At 49.0% G+C, this 14,564-nt stretch overlaps 1 protein-coding gene across 1 annotated transcript in view; it reads left to right on the top strand.

Annotated features, from left to right (window-relative positions):
* The window catches only part of SGSM1 (small G protein signaling modulator 1), a 56,023-nt gene that overhangs the window by 22,374 nt on the left and 19,085 nt on the right, over positions 1-14,564 (top strand). Inside the window, exons 9-14 of the mRNA XM_041003619.1 lie at positions 2,286-2,353; positions 3,116-3,279; positions 3,473-3,605; positions 9,578-9,716; positions 10,183-10,247; positions 11,910-12,055. Coding sequence (XP_040859553.1) covers positions 2,286-2,353; positions 3,116-3,279; positions 3,473-3,605; positions 9,578-9,716; positions 10,183-10,247; positions 11,910-12,055 — 715 coding nt within the window. The remainder of the gene's footprint in view (positions 1-2,285; positions 2,354-3,115; positions 3,280-3,472; positions 3,606-9,577; positions 9,717-10,182; positions 10,248-11,909; positions 12,056-14,564) is intronic.

Below are 14,564 nucleotides of genomic sequence, written 5' to 3'. Positions count from 1 at the left end.
CCCCTTCCCTCTTGTGCATAATCTTGAAGTATCCTGCAGATAAAATTTAATAGTACTAATATGATTTAATACTATATACTTTAACAGAAAAGTATATAGGCATGCATTTGGACTCTTTTCAAGGAAGAGTTGTTGTGTTCAGTAGTAGCATCAGTAGGGGAGTGATTGATGGTGCTTTCTCAGCTGCTAGGAGATGTCGTTAGTCCCAACTCCTGCCAGACTCATGTCAGGGGGTCCTCCTGGAGGGACAGCATAGGTGCCAAGAAGGTGCCCTTCACCTGCAGGATGGAAGGGAGGCAGGAAAGGAGGGAGGGACGGAGGAAGGGAGAGAGAGAGAAAGAGAGAGAGAGAGAATTCCTATCTGCTTGCTCACTCCCCAAATGCTTGTCATGTCCAAGGCTGCACCAAAGCCAAAGCTAGGAACCAGGAGTTCTGAGTTGCCCACATGGGTGACAGGGGCCTAATCACTTGAGCCACCACCCCCGCCTGCCAGGATCTACATAAATAGGAAGCTGGAGTCAGGGTCTGGAGCTGGGTATCAAAGCTGGGTTCTCCACTGTGGCACATGGACATCCTAATCAATATCTTATCCTCTGGGCCAAGTGCCTACCCAAGAAAAGGTGAATCTGTAAGTCAGAAAGCAGAGTGCTCATTGCCTACGGTAACATAAGGCATGATCCAAGAGCACTGATTGAATAATGAATAACAAAGGGATCTTTTGGGGTTGATATAAATGTTCTAAAATTGGAGTGTGGTGATGGTTGCCTCCATCTATAAATTAATGCATCCAACTCATCAAGTGGCATATTTACCATGAGTGAGTGTTGTGGTTTTAAAAAAAAAAAATCAAACCTCAATAAAGCTATTCAACATGAAAACCAAGATAGAGTTCCAGTTCTTGCTCCTACCCATTGAGTGACTTGGATGATTCATGTTGGTCTTCTTTTCTTTAAGATTTATTTATTTCTATTGGAGAGGCAGATTTTACATAGAGAAAAGGAGAGACAGAGAGATCTCTCCCATCTGCTGGTTCACTCTCCAAATGGATAAAACAGCCAGAGCTGAGCTGATCTGAAGCCAGGAGTCAGGATCTGCTTCTGGTCTTCAACATAGGTGCGAGGTCCCAAGGACTTGGAGCATCCTCGGCTGCTTTCCCAGGTCCTAAACAGGGAGCTGGATAGAAAGTGAAGGAGCTGGGACACGAACCAACACCCACATGGGATGCCATTGCAACACAGCTCTAAACTATTTGGCTAGATTTATTGGAGCCACTGGTTGACTGTTAGGAGTTCTTTCTCCTGCAGCCCTCCTACACTCAGTACTGGCTTAGAGCAGCCTAAGAGAAGCATGGCCCTTGCACAAACACAGTGACCCAAGCAGGCAAGCAGCCTCTGGGGCTGTCCGTCCATCCCACCCTCCCGCAGGGTCCTCTGGTGGAGATCCAAGTTACCCCAGAGCCCAAGTGCAAGGGGAAGGGGTCTCCACCTACCTCCGTGTTCTCATGATCAGGGAAGCAGCAGGTTGTGAGCTAGAAACAGAACCAGTCGATACCAGAACCATTTCCCACCCACTCCGGAATGCTTCGGTTCTGTGCTAAGCCCTTGGGATGATGTAGTTGACATTATGAGATGGGCGTTGTGACTACATCCATTTTATAGAGGAAGAGGCTGGAGTTAGGATCTGAGTTGTCCAAGTCTGTTAGATGCTGGTTATAGAAAAAATGAACTCAGGAAGACATAAGCACTGGCTCATACACAGCTTTAGGCATGGCTGCACACAGGCACTCACACGATGGGGAATCGAATTGTGTCTGGCCCTGCTTTTCTGTCAGCACCATTCTCAGGCAGGCTTTCTCTTGCCATGCATCTTGACATTGTCAGTCTTCTTCGCTCTCCTCACCCAGTGATTCATACACAGATCTTGCAGTTGAGTCTCATTGGTTCTGCTCTAGTCCGTGAGCTCCCTCTAAACCAATCACTATGTCTGGGATTGTGACACGGGCTGATGGACCAGATCTTAGTCACGTGACCCTTTTGGAAGTCTTGGGTGGGATAGGAAGTTGGTGGGGTTGGTTTCACCTTAGCTCTGTGGGTGAAAAAGTGTGGTGGTCTAAAAACATTGAGGTGCTAGGACCAGGAAAAGATAAAGAGACTGGATTGGCCTGTGATAGGAAGGTTGTGGTAGAAGGACAGAGGAACCTGTGGTTGTGACCTTCTGCCCGCAAGCCCTTCCCCAGCGTGACGTAGACAGGTGTCCCTCAAGCCTCACTCTCTTTCCCCTTCCAGTGTCTACTGGGACTATGCCATGACCATCCGCTTGGAGGAGATTGTCTACCTGCACTGCCACCAGCAAGGTAGAGACTGTGGGGACAGCAGGGGTGTGCCAAGGGTCTTTTTAGATCTCCTGCCCACCTCCATTTCTGCCCTCTTATTAGCATATGAAACAACTGTGCTGGGCATCTCACATGACCTGTGCAACCACAGGCAAGTGCCTTCACAACTCTGAGCTTTGGTTTCCCCACCATCTGTAAAATGGGTATTCTGATGGCCACCTAGTCAGCATAAGACTATGCTACTTGAGGGGGCAAGTAAGGTATGAACTCCAATGGGGTTAAACCTTTGCAATGAGACAGACTTGGATTCGCATGCAGGCCTTGCCCCTCATCAGCTGGGTGACCCTGGAGAAGTTCCTCAACTTTTCTGGGCCTCAGGTTCATTATTGGTAAAGTAGGCCTCACAGGGATATTATAGTATAGTAAGATGGTGCGTCCACTGTGTACTGTGCTGGTACCTGCTAACCAGAGTCAACCAGTGCCCTAAGAAGGGAAAAAAATATCTGGAAACCTCTGTATATGTAAAAGCAGAGATGCTACGTAGATCCATAGAATAGTCTTGGGAGTGTCTGGTCCCTTTTGTGCTTACGATGGGGAGACTACCCAGGTCCCGCTTGACCCTGTCCTGTATGCTTCACTCTCTGCCCTGATCTGACACCCAGGCCTTCCCCAGGGCCACCCGGGGTGGAGAGGTGGGGGAGCAATGTGCTTGCAGGGAGGGTCCTGTCACCATGCCTCCTAGTGACTTCCCACTGGGTCTCCTCTGGCCGGTGGCGGCGGCAGTGGACAGCGGTGGCACGGTGGTGTTGGTCAGCCAGGATGGCATCCAGAGGCCGCCCTTCCGCTTCCCCAAGGGCGGGCACCTCCTGCAGTTCCTCTCATGCCTGGAGAATGGGCTGCTCCCCCATGGGCAGCTGGACCCACCACTGTGGTCCCAGCGAGGGAAGGTGAGTGTTTCCGGAAGAGACTGGGCTGGAGGTGGCAGGGGGACAGGCAGTTGTGTAGCCTCTGAGCCTTTGTGCTGCTTTTGGGACCCTGCACACCTGGGCAAACCTCCCCCGCAACACTTCCTGCCAGACTGGGTGGGTCACATGGTAGGTGCATGTTCCGAGTTCCATGCACCGGAATGTGTACTTTCAGGGCAAAGTGTTCCCCAAGCTGCGCAAGCGAAGCCCTCAGAGCTCAGCTGAGTCCACGTCTTCAGACAAGGAGGATGATGAGGCCACAGATTATGTGTTCAGAATCATCTACCCCGGCATGCAGTCAGAATTTGGTAAGCTGTCCTGTCCCCAGGGCCCGGGACCCACTTGTACCTGCAACTTGAAGCCAACTGCAGGTGTATGGAACTAGAAAATGAGAGGTCTGGATTCTGGGACCAGAGTGGGGGCATGATGGGTTTCTGGAATCAAGAAGTTTGCGTCTGGACAGCCTCAGTTCCCCTCACCGTGCTCCCTAAACAAGACCACATGACCACTTCTTACTTGGCTAGACAAGGGGTTTCATGGAGTGGTGGCCTTGGCATGGGTTCTGAGTCTTGAGTGATCTTGGACAAGTCATTTCCCTGGCAATACCTTGGTTTCCCCATCTGGAAAATGAGGGTGCTTGTAGTGCTTACTTTATGGAGTTGTGAGGGTTAAGTGAGAGAAGGCATCTGCACTTTGAGAAACCTCAAATGCCAGCTGCTAGCGCAGAGTTTCTGCTGTTAAGATTCTGTGAAGGCTGGCTGTTGCGAGGATCCAAAGGGATGGTGAAGGGACAGTGTCAAGTTCTTGGGGTAAGCCTGCACACAGTGTGCCCTGTCAGTGGTAGTAGAAACAGCAGAGGGAGCAGCAACACGCTGGACATTGGCATACCAGGTAGTATCAGGCATCAAACAGCTTGCCTGGGACTGTGTGAGATAGATAGATGGGGCCACCATGACCAGCAGAGAAAGCTGAGAAGGTGGTTCAGTGTTTAGGAAATGCTGCCAGGCTGTCTAGTAAATCAATGTCAAGGCATAGGCTCTTCTGTGACCTTTGTTTCATTTCACCCTCTGTACCCTGTTGCACCGCCCACCCACCCCCTGCCCCCATGCACCAGAGCCTCACTTTGCTTATGTGACCATGTGTTGGGCAGCCAGAGGTTCTTAGGAAAGCAGATATCCTGTGCCAGCAAGGGCAGATGAGTGGTATCAGGCTGTAACCTGTGGCTGAGTCAGATCTGGGACATGGAGTAGGCTCAGGGTTGGGTCTCAGTGTTAACTCAGGTGAGCCCGGACTTTCTTCCCCCATGTTGTCCCTTTATAGCCAGTCAGTCACAGAGCCTCATGTTCGTGTATTACTTAAGTGCCCCAGGGAATTAGGAGTATTTCTTATCAATGTCTGTTCCTTATAATGGTATAGTGTCCCCTGACCTCTCCCTCTGTATTACTGGTGCTCACACAGCCCCAGTCCTACACCAAGGCCGCCTTGCTGCAGGTGCAATCCCCCAGGATGCTGAGCTGCATTCTGTTCTGTCCCCTAAGAGCCTGAGCCTGCCACCCACCCCACCTAGTGCAGCCCAAGGTCCACTAAGATGCCTCACAAGAGAACTGCTCACCATAATGGGCCAGACCGCTAGAACTTCCTTCCCAACAGCCTTTCCATGAATTTCCTTCCTTGGTCCTGTGTATGCGCATGCCAGGAGCCAGGCTGGGCACCAGAGATTTTCCTTGTTTAGGGAATGCCCTGTCTGTTATCCAGGGGCTAGCTGCATGGCCTTTGACGGGGGCCAGCAGAAGACACATCTGCTGTGCCCACCCATACTCTTCAGCATTTCCTGCTCCTGTGTGGCATTTGACTGCCGGGCCTCCTGCTTCACTCTCTCCTCATGCCCTTAAGGATTCCTCGGGATCCCTGCTTCCTCTGGGCTGGGCAGCTGGAAGCACCAAAGAATCAGGGCCTCGCTGGAGCAGCTCCCAGCCCATGATTGACAGGGGCTGGTGTATGAATGCCCCAGCTCTCTCCCTCCTTGCGTGAGCCAACTCTGACACACATATGTCACACAGATTCCCATGACCCTCTAGCAGACGAAGCCCTGATTGTCCTACGGGTGACTTGTTACTCATTGCCCTCTTCTTTGCCTTGTCTTCCCCTGTCATATCTCATCTCCTCTCACTCCTGGTAGTTGCTGGGAACCCTTTCCCAGGAACCGACTTGCCTATGAATCCTGTCTGCTGTTGAGGAAACCCCAGCTAAGTCTTTTGAACGGGGCTTCTCCACAGCACTGCTGTGTTGGACACATTCGTTCTCCTAAGCTTCGTAGGGTTGAACAGCATCTCTGATCTCTACCTAGAAGCGATTAAGTGGCAAACCCAACAGCTCTCCAAGGTGAAATCTTGAGAGGGAGAAATGCCTCCAGATAATGCCAAGTGTCCTCTAGGGTGTCAAGTGCCAACTTGCCCCCCATTAGGAACTTTTCAATATGCAGTTCTGCCTTGGCACTAGGCTTTTAGGATGAGTTTACTTCTGATCTCATTTTCTTCTTGTGTGTAGAAGGAAGGTAATAAGATTCTCCATCCCAGGTCGGATCCCAAGGGGTCAGTGTGCTGATTCATGGGACAACTGGCCACCTGGTGTGGGGCCTGGCGCTTGGCAGGTGCTCTGTGAGTGATCATAGGCGTCATGTAACCAGTCCCAGATGCCGCTGCTGCTTCTGTATGCTCTCCATTGCCTGAATCCATTCCATCCCCACTGTAGGCCTCTCAGATGGGTGCCTCAGTCATCATCACCACCTACTTTTCAGAAGAAGAAACTGGGGCTCAGAAAGAAGGAGCAGCTGGTCCAGGCTCACCCAACTGATTGCAGCACATGACTGGGATGCGAAGGCGTATGCCTCTAGCTGCCACACCATGCATTTTGTCCTGGCCCCTGGGGGAGAGTTTCACTGTCTCCAAAGTCAGGTTCAACCCATGTCCACAGGTTGACCCATCCTAGGTTGGCTTTCTCAGGGGCCTGAGAGAGGCATGAAGACCTTCATGGGACAGTGCCTACATCAGAAATCAACAAAGCCCTGCCTACCAGCCAGATTCAACCCCTTGTCTGTTGTGTCGATAAAGTTTTACTGGCACATCCTTCATTTATTTTTTCTGCAGTAGCAGAGGCGTTGAAACATTATGACAGAGGTTGGATGGCCCCCGAAATCAAAAGTACTGACTCAACTGTCTTTGGAAAGGGATTTCACCCAGCGAGAGAGAGGCTGTGACATTTGAGGTTCTGCAGTGCTCCCCAGGGTTTTGTCACCCCTTGTGCTGTCTGCCTGTTCCTTATGTGCTAAGGAGACACAAATTCAAAACCAGTTGCAGGCTCACAGTCCCTATGAGTGCGTATGCAGAATCCTACTGCTGAGGTCATCCTGGCCTAAGTTGGCAGCCCCAAGCTCTCCTGAGATGCCACCAGCACATAGTGGCATGTGCTGTGAGTGCAAGATGCACGTGAGAGTTTGAAAACTTTTTGCAAAATGAATGGAGAAAGCTTATGTTTTTATAGTGAGTAGATGTTGAAGGGATGGTGTGTTTGATACATTGAGTTAGGCACTGCTAAGCTGGAGCAGTGCTTCTCACCATTAGACCTGCTGATGGATGGGACCAAATCATCCTCTGTGTGTGTCAGGTTGTCTTGTACTTTGTAGGATATGGATCAGCATCTCGCTGATCCCCAAGTTAGGAACCGATGATGTAGAAGAGACAACTGCTGATGGGAAAACTGTTGAGTGGCTCAGGGCCAAAATTCGTGGGCTGGATTCTGAGCATTGCTTATTAGCTGGGTGGTGCTTTAGGGCTTGCTTAAACTCCCCACGCCTTGGTTTTTGACCTGTAAGAGGGACAGATGATGGGAATTGTACGCAGTAAGTGATAGGTATTGTTATTGGAAAGGGAAGGAAGCCTGCCATCAGAAGGCCAAATGTGCCAGTTACTAGCCGGTGGGACTCTAGCGGATGAGGTTGGGTCAAACTTCTGAGTGTTGGTTTCTTCTACAAAATAGGAAAAGGAATGCATCCCCTATGGGGCACTAAGGACAGTTGGCCAACATCTGACTTGCACAGCCCCAGACACATGAGAGGCACTTTTCAATACCAGCATTTATACTCTACTGAAACAGTTTGCCATGGGAACCACATGGAGCAGTGTGGAGGAAGGGTTTGAGTCCTGGGAGTTGGTTCTTGTAACCCTGTCAGTGTTTAGTCTGCCTCACCTCCTGCTTCACTGATTCTCATTGTTTTGTGTCTCAAGTTTTCCCCGACCACTCAGGCAGCTCTTGCTCCATCTCCGTGGGTCCTGCCTGGATGATGGTTCCTGCAGGCCACTCCATGCTGGTGGTGGCCAGGGGCGCTCAGTGGGCATACAGCAGACGGGACGCCACCCTTCCTACACCAGGCCTGAAGGAGCAGCCTCCCAGTAATGTTCAGGCTCCCTCCTCCCCCGCCCACTTCCCCTGGGGCTGAGGGACAGCCACCTCTGCCATGTTGTCATTTGAATCTTGACCTTGAGGGAGATGAAAGCAAGAGATAGTAGATGCCCTCACACTGTCCAGCTCTTGTCCTCTTGTGAAGTGTCGGCAATGAAGAGATCCATTGGTGATGTCTGCATGGGTAGGAGGAATTGGGAGGAAGGCATAGTTGCCACAGCTGGGCTAAACAGATCAGTGTTTCCCCAGGAACTGGGTTGGGGAGGGGTTTTTTTCTAGGCTATTTCACAGAGAATGGGGAGTTTTCCTTGGTCAACTTGTTGATGAGTCTGCATGGGGAGGGGGCTTGTAACAATCACACTGAGTAACTGTAAGAACTACTTCCTGCAGGCAGTTGCCCACTCTGCTGAATGGTAGGTGATGGCCTGGTCAGCTGCTGAGCTATGATGAAATAAGGGCAGGGCCACAACCCCCGCTTCCTTTACATGCAAGAGAAGAGGCAGGATGTTACCAGGTCTCATGTTGGGACCAGGGAGTGTCAAGAAAATGTGCCTTTCATTTCATTTCATAGAGCAGGAGTTAGAAAACCATGGCTTATGACCAAATCCGGCCTCTTCCTGGATAGACCCAGAGCTGAAAAATGATTTTTATATTCTTAGATAATGGGGAAAGACTAAAGAATGCCAAGTTCGCATTTCAACATCTGCAAACAAATGTTTTATTGGAACATGTTCATGCTCACTGCTTTTATTTTGTATGTGGCTACTTTTGCACCAGCACCATGACTATAGAATAGAGCAGTTATGGTGGAGACAAAATGGCTCACAAGCCATAAATGTTTACTACTTAGCTTTTTATAAGAAATATTTACTATACGCCCTATCCTAGGGAAAACGAATCTCTTGCATCTCTCTAGAGCTGCCAACAGGCCAGGACTTTGACTACAGAAATTATAAGATCAACACTGTGCCCATTTTGCAGTTATGTAAATACTAATGTTTTTCTAAAAAACTGGGGAAAGCTAAAAACAAGAGAAAATCTTTGGAGTAGTTCATCAGGAACCCTTAATGAATAGATTTACAAGATTAGGAACTCTTGGGGATTGCTGTCAGATTGTTTTCAAAACACAACTTTGAGGGAGGTGTCTCCAGCTGACATATAGGAAGTCTCCATTCTGTGGTCCAGGGATGCAGCAGGTGCAGATGGCTTTTTAGCGAGTCCCCAAATAAGACTCCAGAGTTGCTGATCTGTTTGAGATATGTTCAGTTGAACAGTTTTGGGCATCAGAACCACGGACAGCACCAATGATCTCCAGGAATCCACAGGGTCTTCTTCGTTTGGGTGCCCTGCCTCATCTATTTAGACAGCCTCTCTCCCATGTTCCCATTAGGGACTCTCTGTGAGGGTTAGCTCTGGGGAGCCATAACCATGTGCCTTCCCCAAAAGCACCTAAAGAGTCCCCTGTCTTCCCTGCCACTGCCCTGTGAACAAAACTCAATGACAACATGGCAAGTCTTGGCTGCCTGCTCAGGGATTCAGCCTGTTTCCTTGGCTCTGATTTCCATGTTCTCATTCTCTCTTGTCAGCTGCCATCAGCTCTTTCATCTTCTGGGACACCAGATCACGGTGGTGGGTTTCTTGGAATCAAGTGGGCTCAAGGATTTGGGTCAACTATGGGATCACTGTTTCCTATCCTCTAACATTCAGGGTCTTGTCCTATCCTTGTGCTGGCCTGATAATGGAGCCGCTTGCCTGGGGGTGAGATCTCTGAGATCTGTGTAACATCACCAGCACTCTTCTCTGTCCCTTTTCCATGCTACAGTCCCCCAGGATCTGATGGATGTCTCTGTAAACAACCTGCCATCACTATGGCAACCCAGTGCTCGGAAATCCTCCTGCTCATCTTGTTCACAGAGTGGCTCGGGCGATGGTAGCTCAACCAATGGCTGCAACCATGAGAGGTAGGAGAGTTGGAACTATAAATGCAGGAGATGAGGGTTTACCAAAATTTGGGAAAGGGAGGGGGCATGTCTTGCCCCAACTAGCATAGTCTGTGGAATTAACCAGATCTAGGTAAGATTCTTGCTTTGCCAAGTTCGAGCTGTTGGAGGTTACTCACCTGCATCAGTCAGGATAAGAGCATCAGTCATGATTGCTCTTCAGGAACACACAGTCCCAAAACCTCAGAGGCTTTCTGCGACTGCAGTTCATATATTTGCTGTGCTCTGAGTCTCCTTGTGGGTACTTACAGCAAAAGAGGAGGGTGGTGATGCTGTGTGGGAAAAACTGATAGTGGTCGTCTTTATAGCCCCCTGTGACTGGCTAATTCCAGTCTTCTGTCTTCAGATAACAAGTTGGCTACTCTCCAGAAAAGCCGGGACTGTGTGTAAAGCTCTTCTAAGCGTCTCCCTCTTTCTCCATCTACAGGGCACCTTTGAAACTTCTCTGTGACAATATGAAATACCAGATCCTTTCCAGAGCCTTCTATGGGTGTACGTATCAGTCCTTCATTGCCAGTGGGGTCTCTGGGGAGCATTTATTGAGTACCTGCTTCCACCACCATGTAGGTATTCTGATTATTCCATTCACCACATGGGGCACAGCAAGGCAAAATTGTTTGCCCTGGGTTATGCAGCTAGCAAGTAGCAGTGCTAGGGCTCAGACCCTGGTTGGCCTGCCTCCAAAGGCTTTGTTTTTCCCTCATCTGTTCACCCTTAGCATGTTTTGTTTCCCAACCGTGTAGCCCAAATTGCATAGATTAAAATGTGTGCATTTTCAGAGTTTGCAGAGAAGTCTTCCTACTGCCCACGTGGGCCTGTGCAGTAGCAGTACAGGACTCATCTTGAATGCTGAGGAGGCAGGAAGAACATGAGTTGCACTGGGATAAGGGCTCTGCCTGTTCTGTTCCTGCCCATCCCAGTGTTTGATGTATCTGGCGTGGTGCAGACACTGGGCAAATATTTGTTGAATCCAAGGGTAGGCCTTCCTGGAGGTGGAGGAATGGGTGTTGAGGTGCCTCCAGAGCAGTGTCACCTGCTGGGGATTTGGCTCACTCCTGGGAGTGGCTTGAGAGCCCAACTCTGGAGTCAGGTAGGCTGGGGTCAAGCCCCAACTCCGCATTCTCTAGTGATGTGGCTTGGACAAAACATAGACCCAGTGTGCTTCAGTTTACCTCATCTGGAAGATGGAGATAATGTGTGCTTCATAGGGATATAGGAATAATTACATGAGTTTAGTTAGGCAGTTCTAGCAACAGTCTGGTGGTGTATGGTATATGCTATCTTAAATGCTGGTGACATCATTATCATCATCATCACCATCCTGTTTTTGGCATGGGGTGAGTCCAGACTGAAGGTCGTCCAGGGTTCTCTCTAACAATTGGGAATGAGAAAGCCAGGAGGAGGGGACATGGCCACAGCTAAAAGCACACACTAATAAATGCTGAGTGCTTCTGAGAACACACCCAACTGCTGGTTTACGCCACGCCCCTAGATACCTGCAACATGTAAGACTGAACCAGGCCAAGCTAGGAGCTGGGAACTCAGTCTTGGTCTCCCACATGGGTGACAGGGTCTCTGGTTCTAAAGCCCAAGGAGAACATTAGCAGGAAGCTGGAGTCAGAAGTTACACTGGCGTTTAAGCCCAGGCACTGCAATATGGGATCCAGGTTTCCCAACCAGCATCTTAACCGCTGTGCCCAATGGCCATCCCAACTCTCTGAGAGCTAGCTATGTGCCTTCAGTGTGTTCTAGTGACTGACTCACCAGGCCTTTACATGGCTGAAACAGAAATAGGAGCCATCTGTGTCTCTTTCTCCCTGAGGGGATTAAGGCACAGTGAGCGTGAGGAATCCCTACCTCCCCCCTTCCTGCCCCTTTTCTGCCACCAGCCTGTGAATTACATGTGTTGGGTGGTCCCACTCTGTGGAAGCTGGTCCCAGATGAAGCTGGTGCCATCCTGTCCCAGGCTGCGGCTCACATAGCTTTTAAGCAGGCAAGTGAGCAAACAATGTCACTCTTCTAAGGCTCATGTTCTTTACCTAGAAAATGGGGCTGATGCGGATTCTCTGGGTTGTGTGTGCTCAGTAGGATAGGAAGGCAAGGCCAGCGGTACTGGATGGTGGATAGTAATACCTTCCTTCCCTTCCCATCCAGGGCTGGCCTACTGCAGACACCTGTCCACTGTGAGGACTCACCTGTCGGCCTTGGTCAATCACATGATTGTGTCTCCAGATTTGCCTTGTGATGCTGGACAGGGGCTGACGGCTGGGATCTGGGAGCAGTACCTGCAGGACAGCACAGTAAGGCTTGGCCTGGCTTGGTTTACCTGTGGACCGAGACTGTAGGGGAGGCTGCTTTGTCACCTGAGAAATAAGCTCACCCGCTCAGGGGCTCGAGTTGATATGTTTGGCTTCTGCACCTGGAAATTGGTCTTTTTTTTTTTTTTGAACCTGCGTAAGTGGAGAATGAGGGAAATGAAAAACATACAGGTTGAACAGCCGTAAGGGAAAAATCCACAGTCCCAAATGTTCCAAACACCAGAGCTTTCTGTGCACCCATCTGAACCCACACCTGAGCTCAGGTGACAGGCTGCAGTCAAAAGGCAGGTGCAGGGAAAATATATCGGGTTATATGTGTAAGGAGCAAATGAAACTTAAAGGAATTCATGTTAGACTTGGATCCCAATCCCAAGATATCTCATTATACATAGGCAAATATCCCAAAATAAGGAAAAAATCTCTGATCAGAAATACTGCTGGTCCCAAACATGTCAGATAAGGAATACTCATCTGTTTGGGTACAGGATAAAACAGTTGATAAGCAATTATTAAACACCAGTTGTATACTTGACCCCGGATCAAATGCTATAACTTGGCTCTGCCAGGAATGACTTTGCAGCCAGCCAAAACCACCTAGGGTGATGAGAATGGCTGGGCATGCAAGGCAGCTGGCCCAGGCCCTCATTCTCTACCCCTGTTTGAAATTGTCTGCCGTCTCTATCTTGGGGCCTGGAGTTCTGCTGTTGCATAGTATAGCTGGAGAGGGTCACTCCTTGAATATGTTCTGGAATTTTCTTATCAGGCTTTCTGCAGGGATATACTTGGGTTTGAAAAAATGTTTTCCAGATGATTGGGGAAGCTCCTGGTTAGATGGTCTTCTGACTTCTACAGGGCTTCTTGGAGCCCTGTCACTCTTAAGAAATCAGAAGCACGTGGGGGGAGACAAAGCGGACAGTCCTCTAGATGGATTTGGCCATAGACACCATCGCTGGTGGTCCCTCAGCTAGTGGAAAGTGGAAACTATGTTGAGAACCACTGGTTTATTTCTGCCACAAAATGGTTCAAAGTGGCTAAGCAGCACATGGTATCTGGAGCAGGGTGACGATCAGACCATAATGCTGCTGCCTTGGATAAAGTGGTATCAGAAATGATCTTCAGATCTTTAGGTAAAATACTGAATGTTCACATTTTGATGTTGATTGCTCATGTGTTTTTCAGATCTTCCTCTTAATAACAGACACCTTTGTTCTTTATTTAAAAAAATAGCAGAAGAAAGGATCTTTCTCCTACTGGTGTTTTTCTTTCGAGAGGAAATTCCTAGAAGTAATATAATATTGATCAGTGTGAATTTAAGATTTAAGCAGCTGTGCTGAGCTGTTTTTCTCATAAGGCCGTGGTGTTTGTAATCCCCAGCCATCTCTCAGCCTGCATGTTTCCTGAGTACTTCGGAAGTACTGGGCTTGGCTCCAGCTTTTCTGATTTGGCATGTCTGGGAGTAGAGCCCAAGACTTAGTTTTTTTGAAAGCCCCCTAAAGATTTATTACCTTCCCAATGTGGGAAGCAATCACCTATGAACAAATGTGTTGAAATGATAAATTTGTCAAAAAAAAAAATCTTCATCTTAGCCTTTCTCAAGCTTTGTAGTCATGTCTTCATCCCATTTAGTTGCATGGTTGTCTTTGAGTAGACGGAGCCCCCTTACCAAGTAATCCCTACTGGCTCAGGTGCCTGACACCAGAGGTGTTCCTTTCTCACTTTCTATGCCCAGGTGAGTCAGTTAAGATGAGTGGGCATCTTCCCTGCCCACTAGAAGTTTGAATCTTCCAGTCCTGTGGTTCTGCCATCTTGCACTTGTCTGTTTGCGATCAGTGTAAGGGGTAATAGAGAATGCAGAGGAAACGGGCCTGCTCCTCTCTGGCCCAGACCTGGAAATGCCTTACATCACTTCCTGTCACATCACATTGGCCAGAATGCAACACGTGGCCATGACCTATCTGTGACAAAGACTGGGAGATGGAGTCTAGCAATGGGTTCTTGGAGAAAAGGATTGATAATTTTTTTTCAAGATTTATTTGTTTGCAAGAGTTACAGAGTTAGAAGGAGAAACACACAGAGAAAGGTCTTCCATCTGCTGATTCATGCCCCAAATGGCCATAATTACCAGAGTTAGGCCAAGGGAAGTACACAAGCCAGGATCTCCATCTGGGTCTCCTACATGGATTCAGAGACCCAAGCACTTGGACCATCCTATGCTGCTTTCCCAAGCACATCAACAGGGAGCTGCATTGGAAACAGAGCAGCCCAGACTCAAACTGGCACCCATGTGGGACGCTGGTACTACAGGCAGCAGCTTAACCCACTGAGCCTCTACACATGCCAGAAGATATGTAGTTTTGAAGAATTCACATAGCTGTTGTCACAAACAGTTCTCTGAATATTAAACAATGCTGATAAAGCTGTAACAATTTCCAACAGGGACAAAAGAAATGCTGATTAACTACCAGAATGTCAGATAAGGACGTGAGAGGAA

Source organism: Ochotona curzoniae, unplaced genomic scaffold (genome assembly GCF_017591425.1).
Source record: "Ochotona curzoniae isolate NIBS_2020 unplaced genomic scaffold, NIBS_Ocur_1.0 scaffold_274, whole genome shotgun sequence".
NCBI classification, from domain to species: Eukaryota; Metazoa; Chordata; class Mammalia; order Lagomorpha; family Ochotonidae; genus Ochotona; species Ochotona curzoniae.
This window is presented reverse-complemented; position numbering and strand designations above follow the sequence as displayed.